We start from the raw sequence: 18,070 nt of genomic DNA on the forward strand, positions 1-18,070 counted from the left end.
ACACATGGTGATTTGCACCTTATGGGTGGTCATAAGTGACCTGCAAGTGTTTAAGGCGGGGACCAGTGGTTCAAGTAGCCCTTAAATGACTCTGAAGATCTCTCCAAAAGGAAGCTACCCTTGGTTGCTAGGAGGAGCTTCCTAGAGGAATAAATGGCTTGTTATTTACATGCATCCTGAGGGCAGTTATCCCTACGACAGAAATCATCCAATTAGGAAAGGTGGTGGGAAGTTCGCCCCTGATTTTAGCTGAGGTGATCAACCATACTACCTTTAGCCCTGGAAGGCATTCCAGTCAGCCTCAGCTTACTGTCCAGGGTTGTTACAGACGATGGAATTGCCTATTGAGCCAAGACAGAATCTGTGCAATTGCTAACACATCCTGCTGTACTTGGATTAGTGTCTCAGGCCAAGTGGAAAGGTAAATATAGAAACTTAAAGAGAAAAGCACCTGGCTTTGCAAGGTAGACCTTGATGGCTTACAGGTTTGGTTCAGCCGATTGAGTCCAGAACCCTGGAGGTCGTGGTTGAGCAAAATACTGCAGATTGGCCTCATTCTGCCGCTTGGAATCCCATCGATAATAGCCTCAATTAAGTGCTGCATGAGACAAATTGAACAGATTTAGCCCTGGCCTCTGTCAGATTAATCAGAGTGGCTGACAGAGTGGTGTACTTGCAGGAAATTTTGCAGAAGGCAAGATGGTGTAGAAACTAGGGGTGGATATGGTTGGGAGACAATTCTCCACGGGCCTCTCACGTTTCTACACGTCTTGTAAGCACAGGCACCAACTGCCCTTTGTTCCGGACTATCTTTTCAAGGATGTGCCCATAGCAAACAGCCTTGGAAAACATCGTGCCTTCCTGCAGAGCAAAGGACAAGTTTGCTTACTCCTCATTATAAAAGATTTAGGTAATCTAAGCAACCCACTGTGTGTGCAGGCGTCACCTGGCCCTCTTCACATCACCCTGTAGGAACTGGGACTCGGGGGACTGGCACAAATGCTAAGACTCTGGCTACTATTGCCATGAGTACTAAAGTCCTTTGTCTCTCATCCAGGAGGCAATGTCTTCTGCCAGCATCCAGGACACTGGGGCAGGCTCACTTGTTAGCTTGCAAGTAAGATAAAATCTCAGACTCTTTCCAGTTCTTGACAGAGACATAAGAACAGAACGCAATGTGTGGACCTCGTTTGGATTCTGATTTGAAGCAACCAACTTTGAAAAGACACTTGCTTGAGCTGCCTTAAAATTTTTTTATGTGTTGGCAGACCTCAATAAAAAAGTGAAAAAACAATACAGAAATGAAGGTCTTTAACATTTTCTGCCAAAATAGCAGGAGACAAAGAGGATTATGACTAGTAAACAAAATTAAGTGGAAATAAACAAAGACATAAAATACAACAGAGAAGAAAATGACAGAAATTCGGGAGTACATTCAATATACATATGATTTGTATCCCTCAGGAACTGACCCAAATTGAAGAGACAAGCTCTCAAATAGAGGGTTCAAGGAAAACTTACAAAAATAAAAGAACTCGTGAAATAGAAGTATACAAATCTTGTCATTACTCATAGTGGACAGTTAATAGATACTGTTTTAATAATTAGACTATAATAATTAGATGTTACAAAGGTAACCACTTAAAGAATCAAAAAAGAATTCAACCCTTCCAAATTATAGAAGGAACATAAAACAAAGCAAAATAGAGCTTATAGTGAAAGATATAAAAAAGAAGCATTAAAACTGGAAGGCATCATACAAAACATATCTTTCATATATTGTACAGGAAAAAATGCACAAAGATTCAGAATGATGATGGTAAAAAGGATGAGCAAAGGTGTATCAGAAAATGCCAGCAGAAAGGAAGCCAGGTCTCCATCTTAATATCAATCAGAGTAGAATTCTGGGACAAAAGAATTAAACAAGACAAAGGAAGATACTTCACAAAGATGAAAAACTCAATCCAAAATAAAGGATTCTGGACATCATCAATGTATGAGGAAGTGCCAAAAGAAAGGAAGCAAGGTCTCAATCTTAATCAGAGTAAAATTCTGGGACAAAAGTATTAAACAAGACAAAGGAAGACAATTTACAAAGACAAAGGACTCAACCCAAGATGAAGAATTCTGGATGTCATTAATCAACCCCATTGCTTCAGTGACAATCCCTAGGATGAGTTTTGGGAAGGAACTGGAAGCATGGGTTGCTCAACTTTGATACCTTTTTTTTTTTAATCACTACAATTTTATTTTTTTATTTTTATTTTTATTTCTATTGTGAAATTTTTGTTGTAAATTATTGTTTATCAGTCACCATATAAGTGCATCATCCCTCCACCCCTTGTGCCCACCCCCCACCCTCTAGCCCCGGTAACCACCAAACAGTTCTATCTGTCCGTGTGTTGGTTTATCTTCCACATATGAGTGAAATCATGCACTGTTTGTCTTTCTCTTTCTGGCTTATTTCACTTAACATAATACCCTCCAGGTCCATCCATGTTGTTGCAAATGGGACGATTTTGTCTTTTTTTATGGCTGAGTAGTATTCCATGGTATATATATATACACCACATCTTCTTTATCCAATCATCAGTCAAGTGATGCTTGGGCTGCTTACATGTCTTGGCTATAGTGAATAATGCTGTGATGAACATAGGGGTTCATAAGCCTCTTTGGATTGTTGATTTCAGGTTCATTGGGTAGATACCCAGTAGTGGGATAGCTGGATCATAGGGTATTTCTACTTTTAATTTTTCGAGGAATCTCCATACTGTTTTCCATAGAGGCTGCACAAGTTTGCATTCCCACCAGCAGTAGATTAGGGTTCCCATTTCTCCACAGCCTCTCCAGCATTTGTTGCTTTTTGTCTTGGTGACTATAGCCATTCTAACAGGTGTAAGGTGATATCTTAGTGTGGTTTTGATTTGCATTTCCTAGATGATTAGTGATGTTGAGCATCTTTTCATGTGCCTATTGGCCATCTGTATATCTTCTTGGGAGAAGTGTCTGTTCATTTCCTCTGCCCATTTTTTGATTGGGTTGTTTGTTTTTTTTGTTATTCAGTTGTGTGACTTCTTTATATATTATAGAGATTAATCTCTTGTCAGATATATGGTTTGCAAATATTTTTTCCCAGCTGGTGGGTTCCCTATTCATTTATTTATTTATTTATTTATTTTTATTTTTGTGAGGGAGATCAGCCCTGAGCTAACATCCATGCTAATCCTCCTCTTTTTGCTGAGGAAGACCGGCTCTGAGCTAACATCTATTGCCAATCCTCCTCTTTTTTTTTTTTTTCCCCAAAGCCCCAGTAGATAGTTGTATGTCATAGCTGCACATCCTTCTAGTTGCTGTATGTGGGACGCGGCCTCAGCATGGCTGGAGAAACAGTGCGTCGGTGCACGCCCGGGATCTGAACCCAGGCCACCAGTAGCAGAGCGTGCACACTTAACTGGTAAGCCACGGGGCCGGCCCTCCCTATTCATTTTGATCCTGGTTTCATTTGCCTTGTAGAAGCTCTTTAATCTGATGAAGTCCCACTTGTTTATTTTTTCTTTTGTTTCCCTTGTCTGAGTAGACATGGAATTCAAAAAGATCCCTTTACGGCTGATGACGAGTAGCGTACTACCTATATTTTCCTCCACGAGTTTTATAGTTTCAGGTTCAACTTTGATACTTTTTAAAATCAAGAATGGATGTTGCATGTTACCAAATCACTTTTCTCTGACAATATGTTAATATGGTGAATTATATATAGATTTTGTAATATTGAACCATGTGCTCAAAATGAATAATTTTTTAAGGAACCACTGGATTCTGTTTTTCATTTATAATTACTCCATCAATTTTCACAAGTGAGACTGATCTGTAATTGGTGTTCTCTTTGTCAGGCTTTTGTATCAAAACATTAAACAAAAAGTATAAGAGCCCCTTGCCTTGGGAAGGCAGGATTCTGGCAAGGATGTAGAGTATGTTGTGGGAATGGCAGCTTAGAGCATAAGGGAAGAGTTGAAGGCTGGTGGGTTGGCTTAACCAAGACTCTCAGGACCTGCAGAGAACTGTACCACAGGGCAGGGCTATAGGGGGAGCGACCCCCCACCCTAGTTTGAGGAAGCAAGTCCCTGGCTCGAAACCCAACCAATAGGAAAGGACATTAAACATATACAGAGCTGCAGGTTTTGTCCATGAGTTTGTAGGAATTACTTACCTGGTGAAACATCTTGGCTGGAAGTGATCAGGGGTCAAGGGAGGATTTTTTGAGATGAAAAATATTACTGCATGTTGTATGCTTTGAGAAGGTACCAGCACAGAAGGGGAAAGGTGATGATAAAAGCAAGAGAGGAGATACCTAGAGGAGAGGGGAAGGGGTTCAGTAGAGAGTTCATTTCTTTCTAACAGGAAGGAAAGTTCATGGATATAGGAAAGGAATAAATAAAGGCATTCAAATCCATCATTTTCCCTCCACCTGTGAGTTTTGCTTTACTGCATAAACTTTAAAATCTTTTGCTTGAAGTTCACCTCTGTTATGGACTGAATGTGTGTGTTCCTCTAAAATTCATATGTTGAAGCCCTAACCCCCAATGAGGTGGTATGTGGAGATGGGGCCTTTGGGAGGTAATTACGGTTAGATGAGGTCACGAGGACGGGGCCTGCACATAAGTGCCCTTGTAAGAAGAAACACCAGAGAGCTTGCTCTCTCTTGGCAATCTCCTTCTGTGCGTGCACAAAGATGAGATTGTGTGAAGACACAGTGAGATGGTGGCCACCTACAAGCCAGGAAAAGGGTCCTCACCAGAACCCGATCATGCTGGCACCCTGATCTCAACTTCTAGCCTCCAGAACTGTAGGAAATAAATTTCTGTTGCTTAAGCCACCCAGTCTAAGGTATTTTGTTATGGCAGCTCAAGCTAAGACAACCTCTATATATTTTGTAAGATTATTTATGTTTTCTCTTAAAAACATATTCATGTAAAATACTTTAATGTTTGTAAATCTTATTTATTTTTGCTAGCTTTTTACTTTTTATTTTTAATTTAATTCTCTGTGACTACAGAATATTATAATTTGTATTACAGCAAAGCTTAGATTATTTTCCTTTGTTTGATCAAGGGTGGGTTAAAATGGCTAATGGTAGAATTAACTATTTCTGCTAGTTTTTATTTTACATAGTTTAAGGATATACTATTAACTATAAATGTGTTGAAAGTTTTTATAATTCTTAGTATTTAATAGTTTGACTCATCTACCTTCATCCCTTGTGTTTTTCACCTTCCATTCCCTCTGGTCTGATATTAAAAATGCAGCCCCAGGGTTCTATTGGTTCTTGTTTGCCAAGTCTATCATTTCCTATCCTTTTATTATTGTATTTTCTGGGTCTTTTAATTTTAAGTGTAACTCATGTTTATAAAATAATGCTGGATCTTGGACAGTTTTTGGTTGTTTCTTTTTCCATCTAATCTGAGAATCTCTTTCTTTTAATGAATGATTTTAACCCATTTATAATATGTAATTACACAACACTAGGACTAATTTCTGCTACTTATATACTTCTTTTGGTTTCTTTTAATCTCCTTGACAAATCAAATTTTTGGTGTTTCCCCACTTAATGCTCATTGGAAAATTACCCATTCTATTTTTTTTCTTCTGCTCACATATTCCAACATAAGACCATAATTATATGCATGTTTCTCTAACAAGGTCTATCAATATCTATATCCTTCTCCTGAACAAGAATAAGAGAAAAAACAATAGGATTCTTTGCTTTTCCTTTCATTCACTCTCCCTCAACTACCTCTTGTGTGGGTATAATTATAATTTTAGCTCCAATTTGTAACAATATACACTCATATGTATTTGCATTGTTTTTTTTTTCATTTAGACAATAGAAACAAAAACTGATGTCAAAAATATATTTGAAGAAAACATTAACACACTAACAGGAAATGCAAAGATTACTTGAAAAAATGCAGACATACTCTATCTTTAGTAGGAAATCTGAATTATCATAAAGAGACAAATGGCCCTATTGTAAAACAGAAATTTAATGCAAGCTCATTGACAACAGCAAGAGGATTATTTTTAAATTTGGTAAGATGATTATAAATTGTGTACAGAAAATAAAACAAACCAGAAAATAGTAAATTTCTGAAAAAGAAGGGTAATCAGAGACTTAGCCCTACCATCTATTAGAATAAATTATAAATACAGAGGAATTAGAATCATCAAGATTATGACTATTAGATCAATGGAACAGAATAAGGTCCATAAATACAGCCACAGTTATATATTGGAATGTATGTATAGGCTAATGTAGCACTGCATGTTAGTGGGGAAAATAGAGGTTATTCAATAAATGGTGTTGAGACAGATGTGTAGGCATCTTGAAAAAAAATGAAGATGGATCCCTAGTTAAGGCTTTACAACAACAACAACAAAATCCAGATAGTCACAGAAGTGAAACTAAAAACTAAAAACATGAAAGTATAGGATTTTTTTTTCAAATACAGCTGAGTAATGGGGTAGGCCTTTCTAGTTATGACACAAAACTTGGAGGACATAAAACACTGATAAACTCAATTATGGAAAATACCAAAATTTTCATTTAAAAGACAAATGAGAAGTTGAGGAAAAATATTTGGGACCCATATAAAAGACAAAGAACTACTGTCCTTAATATATAAACAGCAACAGCATAACAGAAAAATGGGCAAAGGAAATTTTAAAACAGCTCAGGAAAAAAGAATATAAAAGCCTCTTTAAACACAATCACATATATTCAACCTCAGCTATAATAAGAGAAATGCACATTAATCTGTACTGGGATGCCACGTTTTAACCTATTAGATGGGCCAAAAAGAAAAAAAAATATGACAAGACACTGCACTGCCTTGGGTATGATGAAAATGAGCATTCTTACACAACTGATACAACCCACCAGGAAGGCCATTTTGCTATATCTACCAAAAACCAAATTGCATATATCGTATGTCCTGAGAATTCCATTTGCAGAAATTTCTCTTTAAATATACTCTCCTTTGTGTTAACTAAGATATGGATAAGAATTTTCATTATTCTTTAGTTTGTAATAGCTAAAGATTGGAAATATCTTAAATGTTTATATACATATATTTTTTTTTGGTGAGGAAGATTGGCCCTGAGCTAACACCCATTGCCAATCCTCCTCTTTTTGCTGAGGAAGATTGGCTCTGAGCTAACATCCGTGCCCATCTTCCTCTATTTTGTATGTGGGATGCAGCCACAGCATGGCTTGATAAGCAGTGTGTTGGTCCGCACCCGGGATTCAAACCTGTGAACCATGGGCCGCCAAAGCAGAGAGCGTGAACTTAACCACTACGTCACTGGGCCGGCCCCCCTGGTTATATTTTTGATATATCCATATAATGGAATAAGATTCAGCCTTCAAAAAGAATGAGGTACAGAGCGGGTCTTCCTCAGCAAAAAGAGGAGGATTAGCATGGATGTTAGCTCAGGGCTGATCTTCCTCACAAAAAAAAAAAAAAAAGAATGAGGTAACTCATTACATGGACTAACATTGAATGATCCCCAAGATATATTAAGTGAGAAAAGCAAGTGTTGTAAGTTTTTAAAAATGGATATAGGTAGGTGTAGGGGTGTGTGTGTGTGTGTGTGTGTGTGTGTGTGTAAATTGAAGGGTACATATCTTTTTTCCTTTTTAAAAAATTTTTATCATGAAATATAATATTCCTGCAGAAAAAAACATGAAATATAAATATTGGGCTTAGCTAATTATTCAAGGCAAATACCTACCTAATTCTCACTCTGGTCTGGAAACAGAACGTTGCCAGCTCCTTGCCCAGAAGCCTTCCTCATGCCTCTTTCCCTCCCTCCCCACAATCAAGGAAACCACTATCCTGGTGGAAAGCACTCCCTTGCTTTGCTTTCTAGTTTTACCACCTAACCATGCACTCCTATAGTTTTGCATCCAATACAGTTTTGTTTTGCCTGTTTTAAAACTTTATATAAATTAAAACAAACAATATAAATTCTTTTGTATTTGGGCTTCTTTCATGCAATATTATGTTCAATTTATTTATCCATTCTACTACTGATGGACATTTAAGTTACTTCCAGTTTCTTGCTGTTACAAGTAACGCTACCATGAGCATTTATACATATGTCCTGGTATATCAGCCAAGGATTTCTGTTGGGTATTTTCCTAGGAGAACTGTTTCCTCATATGGTCTATATATGTTTTGATGAAGAAAGCTAAAATGTTTTCCAAAGAGATTCTACCAATTTACATTCCCACCAGCAGCATATGAACTGCTGATATGAGCTGATATATCAGCAGATAAATGTGCTGACATGAGCCTTTGAGCTGCCTACACGGCTCCTCATCCTCGATAACACTTGTCATTGTCAGTCTTCTTAATTTTAGCCATTCTGGTGGGAATGCAGTGGTATTACATTATGGTTTAAATTTGCACTTCCTTGATGACTATAATGAGACTGAACAATATCTCAAGTGTTTACTAGCCATTGGATATCTTCTTTTGTTACACACCTTTTCAAATAAGGCCTCTGACTACCAGATAGTCTGCTTTTTCTTATTGTTTTGTTGTTCCTTATATATTCTGAGCGTAAGTCCTCTGTTATCTATCTCTGCTCCCACTCTGTGGCTTGTGGTTTTCTTCTTAATGGAAATGATTATCATAAAAGTTAGGAGAGTAGTTATCTCTGGGAGTAGGAGAATTCTGGAATGCTGACTATGGACTCTTTCTAGACCTACAGAGTGATAAATCACTAAGCAGTACATGTCTGTTTTGTACACTTTTCTGAAGGCATGTTATTTTTCATAATAAAAACATTTTTTAAAAAATAGGCTTAATCTATGACCCACTAACTTGCCCCCTCTGTATATAGTTAAGAGAGGGGTGTACACATGTACATGAGGATACATGAACAAAAATGTTCATGGCACCATTGTTCATAATTTGTATATTTCACCAAAAGACTTAAAATTAAAAATTGATAAAATTTTTGTTTAGTAGGCCACCTTTTGTGAAATAAAAAGGAGAAAATAAGAATGTGTTCTCAGCAGCTTTTATATGCATAAAGAAACACTAATCATGCAGAGAAAACTAACTAACCTGGTTATATGCATTAGAGAGAAGTGAGCAGATAAGAGAAAGATGAGTAAGAGAATTTAGACTGTATAGCTTTTTATATTTTTTAATTTTATATATTTTTTTTATTTTTGAGCCATGTGTCTATATTATTATTCAAAAAATCAAATAACTATCACTAATATCCTTAGAGTGATAAGATGTGGCATCCATAAAACAAAAATAGCATGCTATTAAAAGAGAATATTCTGAAAACAAAAAGAGCTATTTAAAATAAAAACTATAACAGTATTAATGAGAGACACAAAAGAAGATTTGGAAGATGAAGGTTTTTTTTTTTTTTTGTGAGGAAGATCAGCCCTGAGCTAACATCCATGCTAATCCTCCTCTTTTTGCTGAGGAAGACCAGCTCTGAGCTAACATCAATTGCCAATCCTCCTCCTTTTTTTTTCTCCCCCAAAGCCCCAGTAGATAGTTGTATGTCATAGTTGCACATCCTTCTAGTTGCCGTATGTGGTACGTGGCCTCAGCATGGCGGGAGAAGCGGTACGTCGGTGGGCGCCCGGGATACGAACCCAGGGCCACCAGTAGCAGAGCACGCGCACTTAACCACCAAGCCACGGGGCCGGCCCTGGAAGATGAAGTTTTTAAAAAACTACTAGAAAGGAGAGCAAAAGAGAAAGAAATGGAAATCAGTAGAACAAAGAATTTTTTTAAATGGAGGATCAACAACTGAATAAAAAGAGTTTTTTGAAAAGCAGAAAAAATGTGTGTGTGAGTACAAAAGGACTAGATTGAAAACAGGCTTTTTAAATTCTGTGCAAAAATGATTTCCAACCTTGAATTCTTTTTTTTTTTTTTTTGTGAGGAAGATCAGCCCTGAGCTAAAATCCATGCTAATCCTCCTATTTTTGCTGAGGAAGACCGGCTCTGAGCTAACATCTATTGCCAATCCTCCTCCTTTTTTCCCCCAAAGCCCCAGTAGATAGTTGTATGTCATAGTTGCACATCCTTCTAGTTGCTGTACGTGGGACGCGGCCTGAACATGGCCAGAGAAGCAGTGCATCGGTGCGCGCCCAGGATCCGAACCCAGGACTCCAGTAGTGGAGCACGCGCACTTAACCGCTAAGCCACGGGGCCGGCCAGTTATATATATTAAATAAATGTATTTTTTCACGACAATTTCAGACATGTAAAGTTTCATAAAATCCACCTGTCATGCATCCAATTCTCAAGGATATACCAGAGGATGTGCTCCCACAAAATTAGGGGTAAACCAAGAAAGAGGAAGACACAGGGTCCAGGAAACAGGCAAAAAGACACAGGATCCCCAGGAAAGGGGATCTGACACAAGACAAAGGTGAAAAGATTTCCTGGGGGATGGTGAAGTAAAGACATCAAGGTAATAGCTGTGTGTGAAGCTGAGAGAGCAACCAGCCCAGCCTTCAGCAAGTCAACAAGCTCCAGGAGAGATTTCCCAAAGAGAAGACACTGATGCCCAGAGTTGAGACAAGCCCCACCTATGATGAGCTGTGTGAACTTGGGCCAGATAGTTTTTCTCTATGCCCTAGCTTCCCTCTCTATAAAATGGGGATAACAATGGCATCTACTTCTCAAAGTTGTTGTGCGGACGAGTTAGATTACAGAGAGTGTGTATAACAGTGCTGGGCACCATAGTAAACATTGCATGAGTATTTGTAATTATTGTCACTATTATTATTACCTAATATGCTTGAATATACAGAGAGGAGATTTAAATACCTGGGAAGAATTTGGAGTTGAATTACTGATATGTATATAGTAAAGCAAACAAATGACTAAACCAGAAAATTGTTAATTCGTGGGAAAAGAAAGAGTTGTGCAGAAACAGTAATCACAACGTGTGTGTGTGTGTGTGTGTGTGTGTGTGTCCGTAGCCACCTTTGGAAGTTATATGGGAGACTAGAGTCAAAATTGGAGGGTACATATTTTTTCCCTTTGTAAAATATTTTTATTATGAAATATAATGTTCCTGCAGAAAAACACATGAAATATAAATATTGGACTTACCTAGTTATTCAAGGTAAATACCTACCTAATTCTACATGACTACATGACTCAACTATAAATAGTCACAGTAATAAACACTGATGGTGGATCTCATCAAAACAATATTTACAGGCAAACAGTCTATGTGAGTAGGGGTGCATGGAAAAGCTAAATCTCTACCTTCCATAGTGGAAAGTCAATAGATAATGTCCCAAACTAAAGCAAATAGAATCCATTAAAAAGATTAAGAGTGCTTGCCTCTAGGGAGCTGGAATCTGGGAGAAGCAAAGCAGGGAAGAGCCATTTTTTTAAGACTTAGAGAACTATTAGACACCTTTTGCCACTTGTAAATAAAACTAAAAAAACTATTCACAAAATATATAAGGATAAAGCGTTATTAACCTTAATATTTAAAAAAACTTTAAAAATCCATAGGCTAAGATAAATAAATCAGCAATGGACAGAAGAAGGAAATTCACACAAGGGAAATGAATGACCAATAAAAATGGGGTGGGGGGAGAGATTATCCTGTCTGGTAAAAAAGTCATACAAACTAAAATAATGAGATACTATCTTTCCTTCTGAATGAATTCCTGCCCCTGGCCGCCTCTTCCTCCTCCTTACCTCTCGGTTGTCACATCCCCCTGGAATCAGGGCCAGGGATGGCCCGCGAGAGCTCTGGTTAGCTGGCATGTTCCCACTGGGCCTCAGCCCTCGGGCTCTCTTTGCTGACAACTCTGCTCTTCCCAGGAGCCCAAGAACAGGCAGGGTCCGTGGACTCAACCAGAGCTGCTGGGGCCAGAAGGAAGATCCTGCAGCTTTCAGTATGGGGTCTAGCCCAGGGACTCCACAGAGACTCCAAGAAACCTGGAAAGACAGTGTCCACATGGTCAGTCACTCCACATTCACCCCACAAACATTTCCTGGGGGCACTAAAGCATAGTTCACAGCACTGGATACTGCGGGGTAGACAAAGTCCAGTCAACACCTATTCTAGTTATTGGAACATGAGCAAGACCATGAGGTTTGGACTAAAATTAATAAAGCTTTAAATTCTAGCTCTGCCAACTTTTAGCTATGAGAACATGAAAACATTTCTTCAGTTTTATTTTTCAAAAGGCATCAAAACTATTTATCTCAAGTGGTTGTGAAAATTAAATGAGATGATGTTTCTATGGCACTTAGCACCGATTGGCCCAGGTAAACATTTAATTCATTTTAGCAAGTATTGTTATTATAAAGAATCATGTAATGTACAGAAGCAGGTACCCCACTTAATTTGCACAACAATCCTGTCATCTGTTTGCTATAATTATTATTATTTCATTTTATGCATACAGAAACAGAGGTTTAGTGATGTTATGTCAAACTCAGTCTACCTGGATTCAAAGTTCATGTTCTCAACACTACACCACATGGTACCTTTTACATGGTAGGCTCAAAATAAACGTGGTTCTGTTTAATAAATGTCAAAAACATGACTGTGATTTGAAATAAAAAATTTAAGTTTCTTGAAACAGAAGAGACATGCCAAAAGGAAAATATTAATAGCTTGGGATAAAATTTAAAAATTTTATTTATATTAATAATAAATTTTATTTATTTAAAAATTACCTCAAAAATATCTAGAGGTAAAACCATTTCTCATGTTGAGGGAACCAGGGAGGAGAGGGTGTCTCTGTGTCCAAGTTGAGGTACAATTTCATTCTGATCAACTAATAGAGGCACTACAGATCTAGTCATTCATGCTGGGAAAAACAAAATATTCACGTAAAATGAAGAGGAACATCAAAAGACAGAAGTAAGAAATGGGATGAAGAGGAAACAAGAAAGTAAAATAAATAAGGAGTAAAATAAAATAAAAGGAATGAACAAGTTAAATTTTAAACATACAGATGTTGAACCAAAGAAAGAGAGAATCTGCTTTCTTTTCTTATGCCCATGGAACTTTTACAAAATTTCATCAAATAACTTGGCCACAAATTAGTTTAAATAAGTTGAATTTTAAAAAGTAAATTAAAAAAATAAAACACATTTTGGACATTTATGTATATCCAGATAGGCTTACACACTTGTAAGCATACAAATGTGTGAACACACATACACATGCATATATGCATTTAAAAAATTCTGAAAGATGTTTTAATGTTGGGAATTGACAAGCTACATTCTCTGATCTAGTATAAAATATTCAACATCATTAGTCACTAGGGAAATGCAAATCAAAACCAAAATTTTCCAACCATAAGGAGACCACTTCACATCCATTAAGATGGCTAAAATGAGAAAAAAAGACAATAACAAGTGCTGGTGAGATGTGAATACATTGTAGCTCTCATACATTGCTGGTAGAAATGTAAAAATGGTGCAGCCACTCCGAAAAACAGTTTGGGAGTTCCTCAAAATGTTACCCATAGAGTCACCATATGATCCAGCAATTTCACTCCCAGGTATCTACCCAAGAGAAATGAAAACACATGTCCACTCCAAAACTTGTATACAAATACTCACAGCAGTATTATTCACAGTAGCCACAAAGTGGAAACCGCCTAAATAGCCATCAACTGATGAATGGATAAACAAAATTTGGTATATCCATACAATGGAATATTATTTGGCAATAAAAAAAGAAGTATTGATACTACAACATGGATGAACCTTGAAATTATTATCTTACATGAAAGAACCCAGTCACAAAGGACCACATACTTTATGATTCCGCTTATGTGAAATGTCCAAAATAAGCAAATGCACTGAGAGAGAAAATAGAGTAGTAGTTGCCTAGAGCTGGGAGTGTAGGGTGGCATGAATGGTGACTGTCTACTAATGTGTACAAGGTTTCTTTCTGGGGTATTGAAAATGTTTTAAAATAAGATTGTGATGATGGTTGCATAACTCCATGAATGTACTAAAAACCCTTAAATTCTATACTTTAAATAGGTGAATTTTAAGGTATTGGAATATATCTAAATAACTCTGTTTAAAAATTTTTACGGTATTGGAATACAAATAAATCTGTTTTATATATCTAAACAAATCTGTTTTAATAGAAAAAAAACACTTTCCTAAATAATCCAGGATCAAAGTGGGAAATCAATACAGAAGCTATGTAATTTTTACCAGAAGTCATGGAACACACTAAAGTTATATACAGAGTGAAATTTACAGCTTTAAACAGGTGTATTTTTGATTAAAAATAAATACAACAAAAAAGAGCTATGTATTCAACCTAAAACATTAGAAGCAGAAAAAAGAAAACTAAGCAAAAAAACCCCCAACAACCAGGAAGTAGTAATTAATAAAAATAAATAAAACCTTAAATAAATCAAATAAATACAACAATAGTGGGTTTAAAGAAAACAAAGAGCTGGTTCTTTGAAAGGACCAATGTCATAGATAACCCCCTTGCAAGCCAGATAAAGAGGAAGATTGGCCCTGGGCTAACATCCATGCGCATCTTCCTCTACTTTACATGTAGGACACCTGCCAAAGCATGGCTTGATAAGCGGGGTGTAGGTCCACACCCAGGATCTGAACCTATGAACCCCGGGCCGCTGAAGTGGAGCGCGCAAACTTAACCACTACGCCACCGTGCTGGGCTCTGTACAGCAAAATATTTCAATACTGATGTTAAACAAGTGGTTCCCTAGCAAAATGTAAATTAATAAAGTTAATACAGGGGAAAAAAGACAGAAGAGAACAATAAATGTAGAAGAAACTAGAGGAGAAATCGACATAACACAACAAATACAAATAGGAAGACTCTGAAAGGCAAAAAGGAAAGGTGGACAGCCCTCAGGGCCTGAGGAATAACACAGTGGTTAGTTCCCAGGGTTTTATTTTCCCTCCCATATATCACAAACAGGGCACTGGAGATGCTTATAACTCAGAACTGTCAACAGGCACAGATGAAAAAGCCCTAAGAAAAGCCTACTCCCCTTAATCAAAGGACCAAGAAAAGGGTGGCCTAACTGAACATACCCTACTCCAGCCAAACACTAATAGAATACACATTCTCTTCAAGCACCCATGGAACATTCTCTAAAGCTATACCATACCCAGGGTCATAAAACAAACCTCAACAAACTGAAATCATACAGAGTATGTTCTCTGATTATAATAGCATCGAACTAGAAATAAATAACAGAAAGATAACAGAAAAGTCTCCAAACACTTGTAAACTAAATAATACACTTCTATATAATCGATGGATTTCAAGGGAAATTAAAAAGTAATGAATGAAAATATAACATATCAAAATTTGTGGGATGCAGATAAAGCAGTGTTGAGAGGGAAATTTATAGTACTAAATGCTTATATGAGACAAGAATTAAGGTCTTAAATCAATAATCTTAGCTCCCACCTCAAGAAACTAGAAAAATAAGAGCAAAGTAAATCCATAGTAATAAATATAAGAGCAGAAATCAATGAAATTGTAAACAGAAAAAAATAGAGAAAATCAAAGAAACCAAAAATCTGGTTCTTTGAAAAGATCAATCAAATTGGTAATCCTCTAGCAAGACCGACAAAGATAAAAAGAAGATACAAATTATCAATATCAGAAATGAAACAGGAGATATAACTACAGATCCTGCATTGATTAAAAGGAAAGTAAGTGACTACCACAAACAACTTTATGCACATAAATTCAACAACTTGGATGAAATAGCCCAATTCCTCACAAAACACAAACTCCCACAACTCATCCACTATTAAAATAGATACTCTGAAAAAACAGTAAATACATAATCTGAATAGTCATGTAACTACTACAGAAATTGAAGCCATAATCAAAAAGCTTCTTGGAAAAGGAAAGGAAAGGAAATTTCCAGGCCTAGATGGTTTCACTGGAGAATTCTACCAAACATTTAAAGAAAAATTAGCACAATTCTACACAATCTCTTCCAGAAAACAGAAGAGAGAACACTCTCCAATTCATTCTATGAGGCCAGTATTACCCTAATACTAAAACCAGACAAAGACAGTACAAAAAAAGAAAACTACAGACCAATATCTCTCATGGACTTAGACACAAAAATCCTCAAAACAAAGTAATAGCTAATCACTTCCTGCAATATATAAAAAGAATTATACACCACTACCAAGTGACGTTTATTTCAGGAATGTAAAGCTGGTTCAATATTCAAAAATCAATCAGTATAATCCCCCATATTAACAGGCTAAAAAAGAAAAATCACAAGATCATATAAATTCATACAGTGTTGACAAAATTCAACACCCATTCATGATAAAAACAGACACAGATCAATGAAACAGAATAGAGAACCTAGAAATAGCCCCACACAAGTATGGCCAATTTATTTTTCACAAAGGTGCAAAACAAGTCAATGGAGGAACGATAATCTTTTTAACAAATGGTGCTTGAGTAATTGGACATCCAAATAAATGAACCTCGATCTAAGTCTCACAAATTACACAAAACTTAACTCAAAATGGATCATGAACAGCAGGAAGGACAAATCACTATCACAGTGGAGAATTTCTCTGTCCTCTCTTAGTAAAAGAAGAAGTGGACAAAAAAGAGTACAAATTTTGTATGATACAATTGACAACTAGACACTGAAACATTATTTTTGAGTTATACATGGAACATTTATAAAAATTCACCACGGACTAGGCCATGAGTCTCCTCATACTTCAAAGAATGAGCTTCACATAGACATTTTTCTGACCACAGAAAACTAAGATTAGAAATCCACTAAAAAGATAAACTTTTGGAAACTGAAAACGCACTTCTAAATAACTCATGGGCAAAAGAAAAATTATCAACTCTTAGAAAACACTTAGAACATAATGCACCAAACCTTGTGGGTCTTAGAGTGAACTTTAAGACCTTAACGTTGATAGGAGAAAAGCCTGCAAAATAATGAGCGAATCATCCAACTACCTAGTTAAACAACCGATTCCATCCTGACCACATAGAATCCCCCAACACTCACCGTCCCGGGCCGCCCATCACCTGCACATCCCTCAGGCACAGAGCAAGGAGAGCCTCCTGACAACAACTATTCAACCACGGCGGAGAACCGCAGCCATTTCCGGTCACCACCCCTAGCACCGCCCCTTCTCGGGGTTTGGGGCGTCGCACGAAGGGGGCGTGGTTCTGCGCATGGGCAAAACCACTTTCGAAGCCGCTGTCAGCCGCGTCGACATGGAGCTGTTACGGAGTCGGTGCTTTGGCGCATTCAGCGCCCCTCGGCATTGTTCTCAGGCAGGAAACATGGCCGCGCCCAGGTCGCGCTTCCTCATGGGGTACGCCATATTCCAGGAGTGTTCGTTCCGTACCGAGGATGAGGAAACCTCTAAACTCGCAGAGCGGAGTAGTGGAGCTGTCTTACAGGTTGGGGAGAGCAGGGGTGGGGACGTTTCTCTGGGCAGGCTTCCTGGAGGAGGGGTCTTTGGCTCTGTACCCTATGGATCTGGGTAATAATATTCAGAGAAGCTGAGAGGCCTCTGGAAAGACGCAGAGGTGCGAGTGGCTGTTATCTCCTGGCAGATACCACAGGATGAGAAGGGGGGAGAAATCAGACTGTTTATAGGCCTCTCCCGGAACACACCAGGAAGGAAGAAGGGGAAGAAATCAGGGATCTGCAAGCCTTCGTAGGATATAGCGCTGGGGAAAAGGGGAGAAGTCAGTGTTAGATTCCCCGCTGCCCGTGCTTTGGGGGTTGGCTGTGGGGTTTGAATGCTTCCATAATCGACATTATCTCCCACTCCCGCTACCCCAGCTAAAATAAAAGTATATACCAATAATAATTTTTTATTTTTCCTTAATCTAATGCAATATGTACATAAAAACATCTTTAGGAAACTTTATTTTTATTTCCTCATAAAATAAAATCTGTGTAGTGATAGTGCTCTTAGTTTGCAAATGTAGCTTTAAGACAAGACCTTTCAAAAGGTTTGCTGCCCCT

The 18,070-nt window shown here is 37.6% G+C and overlaps 1 protein-coding gene across 3 annotated transcripts in view; it reads right to left on the bottom strand.

The window, feature by feature from the left end:
• ZNF81 (zinc finger protein 81) overlaps positions 1-17,187 on the bottom strand; it is a 61,975-nt gene extending 44,788 nt beyond the window's left edge. Inside the window, exons 1-3 of one of the 3 annotated variants that reach the window (XM_087427781.1) lie at positions 17,096-17,187; positions 11,760-12,002; positions 452-598 (exon numbers count right to left, since the gene is read on the bottom strand). In XM_087427781.1, coding sequence (XP_087283907.1) covers positions 452-598; positions 11,760-11,828 — 216 coding nt within the window. In that variant the 5' untranslated portion in view covers positions 11,829-12,002; positions 17,096-17,187. Of the gene's footprint in view, positions 1-451; positions 599-11,759; positions 12,003-17,095 lie in introns of those variants that run through there. The other 2 variants (XM_014790951.2, XM_087427782.1) reach the window with 2 other exon arrangements.
• Positions 17,188-18,070: the final 883 nt, after the last annotated feature.

This window comes from Ceratotherium simum, chromosome X (genome assembly GCF_057802395.1).
Source record: "Ceratotherium simum simum isolate JZ-2026a chromosome X, ASM5780239v1, whole genome shotgun sequence".
Taxonomy (NCBI): Eukaryota; Metazoa; Chordata; class Mammalia; order Perissodactyla; family Rhinocerotidae; genus Ceratotherium; species Ceratotherium simum.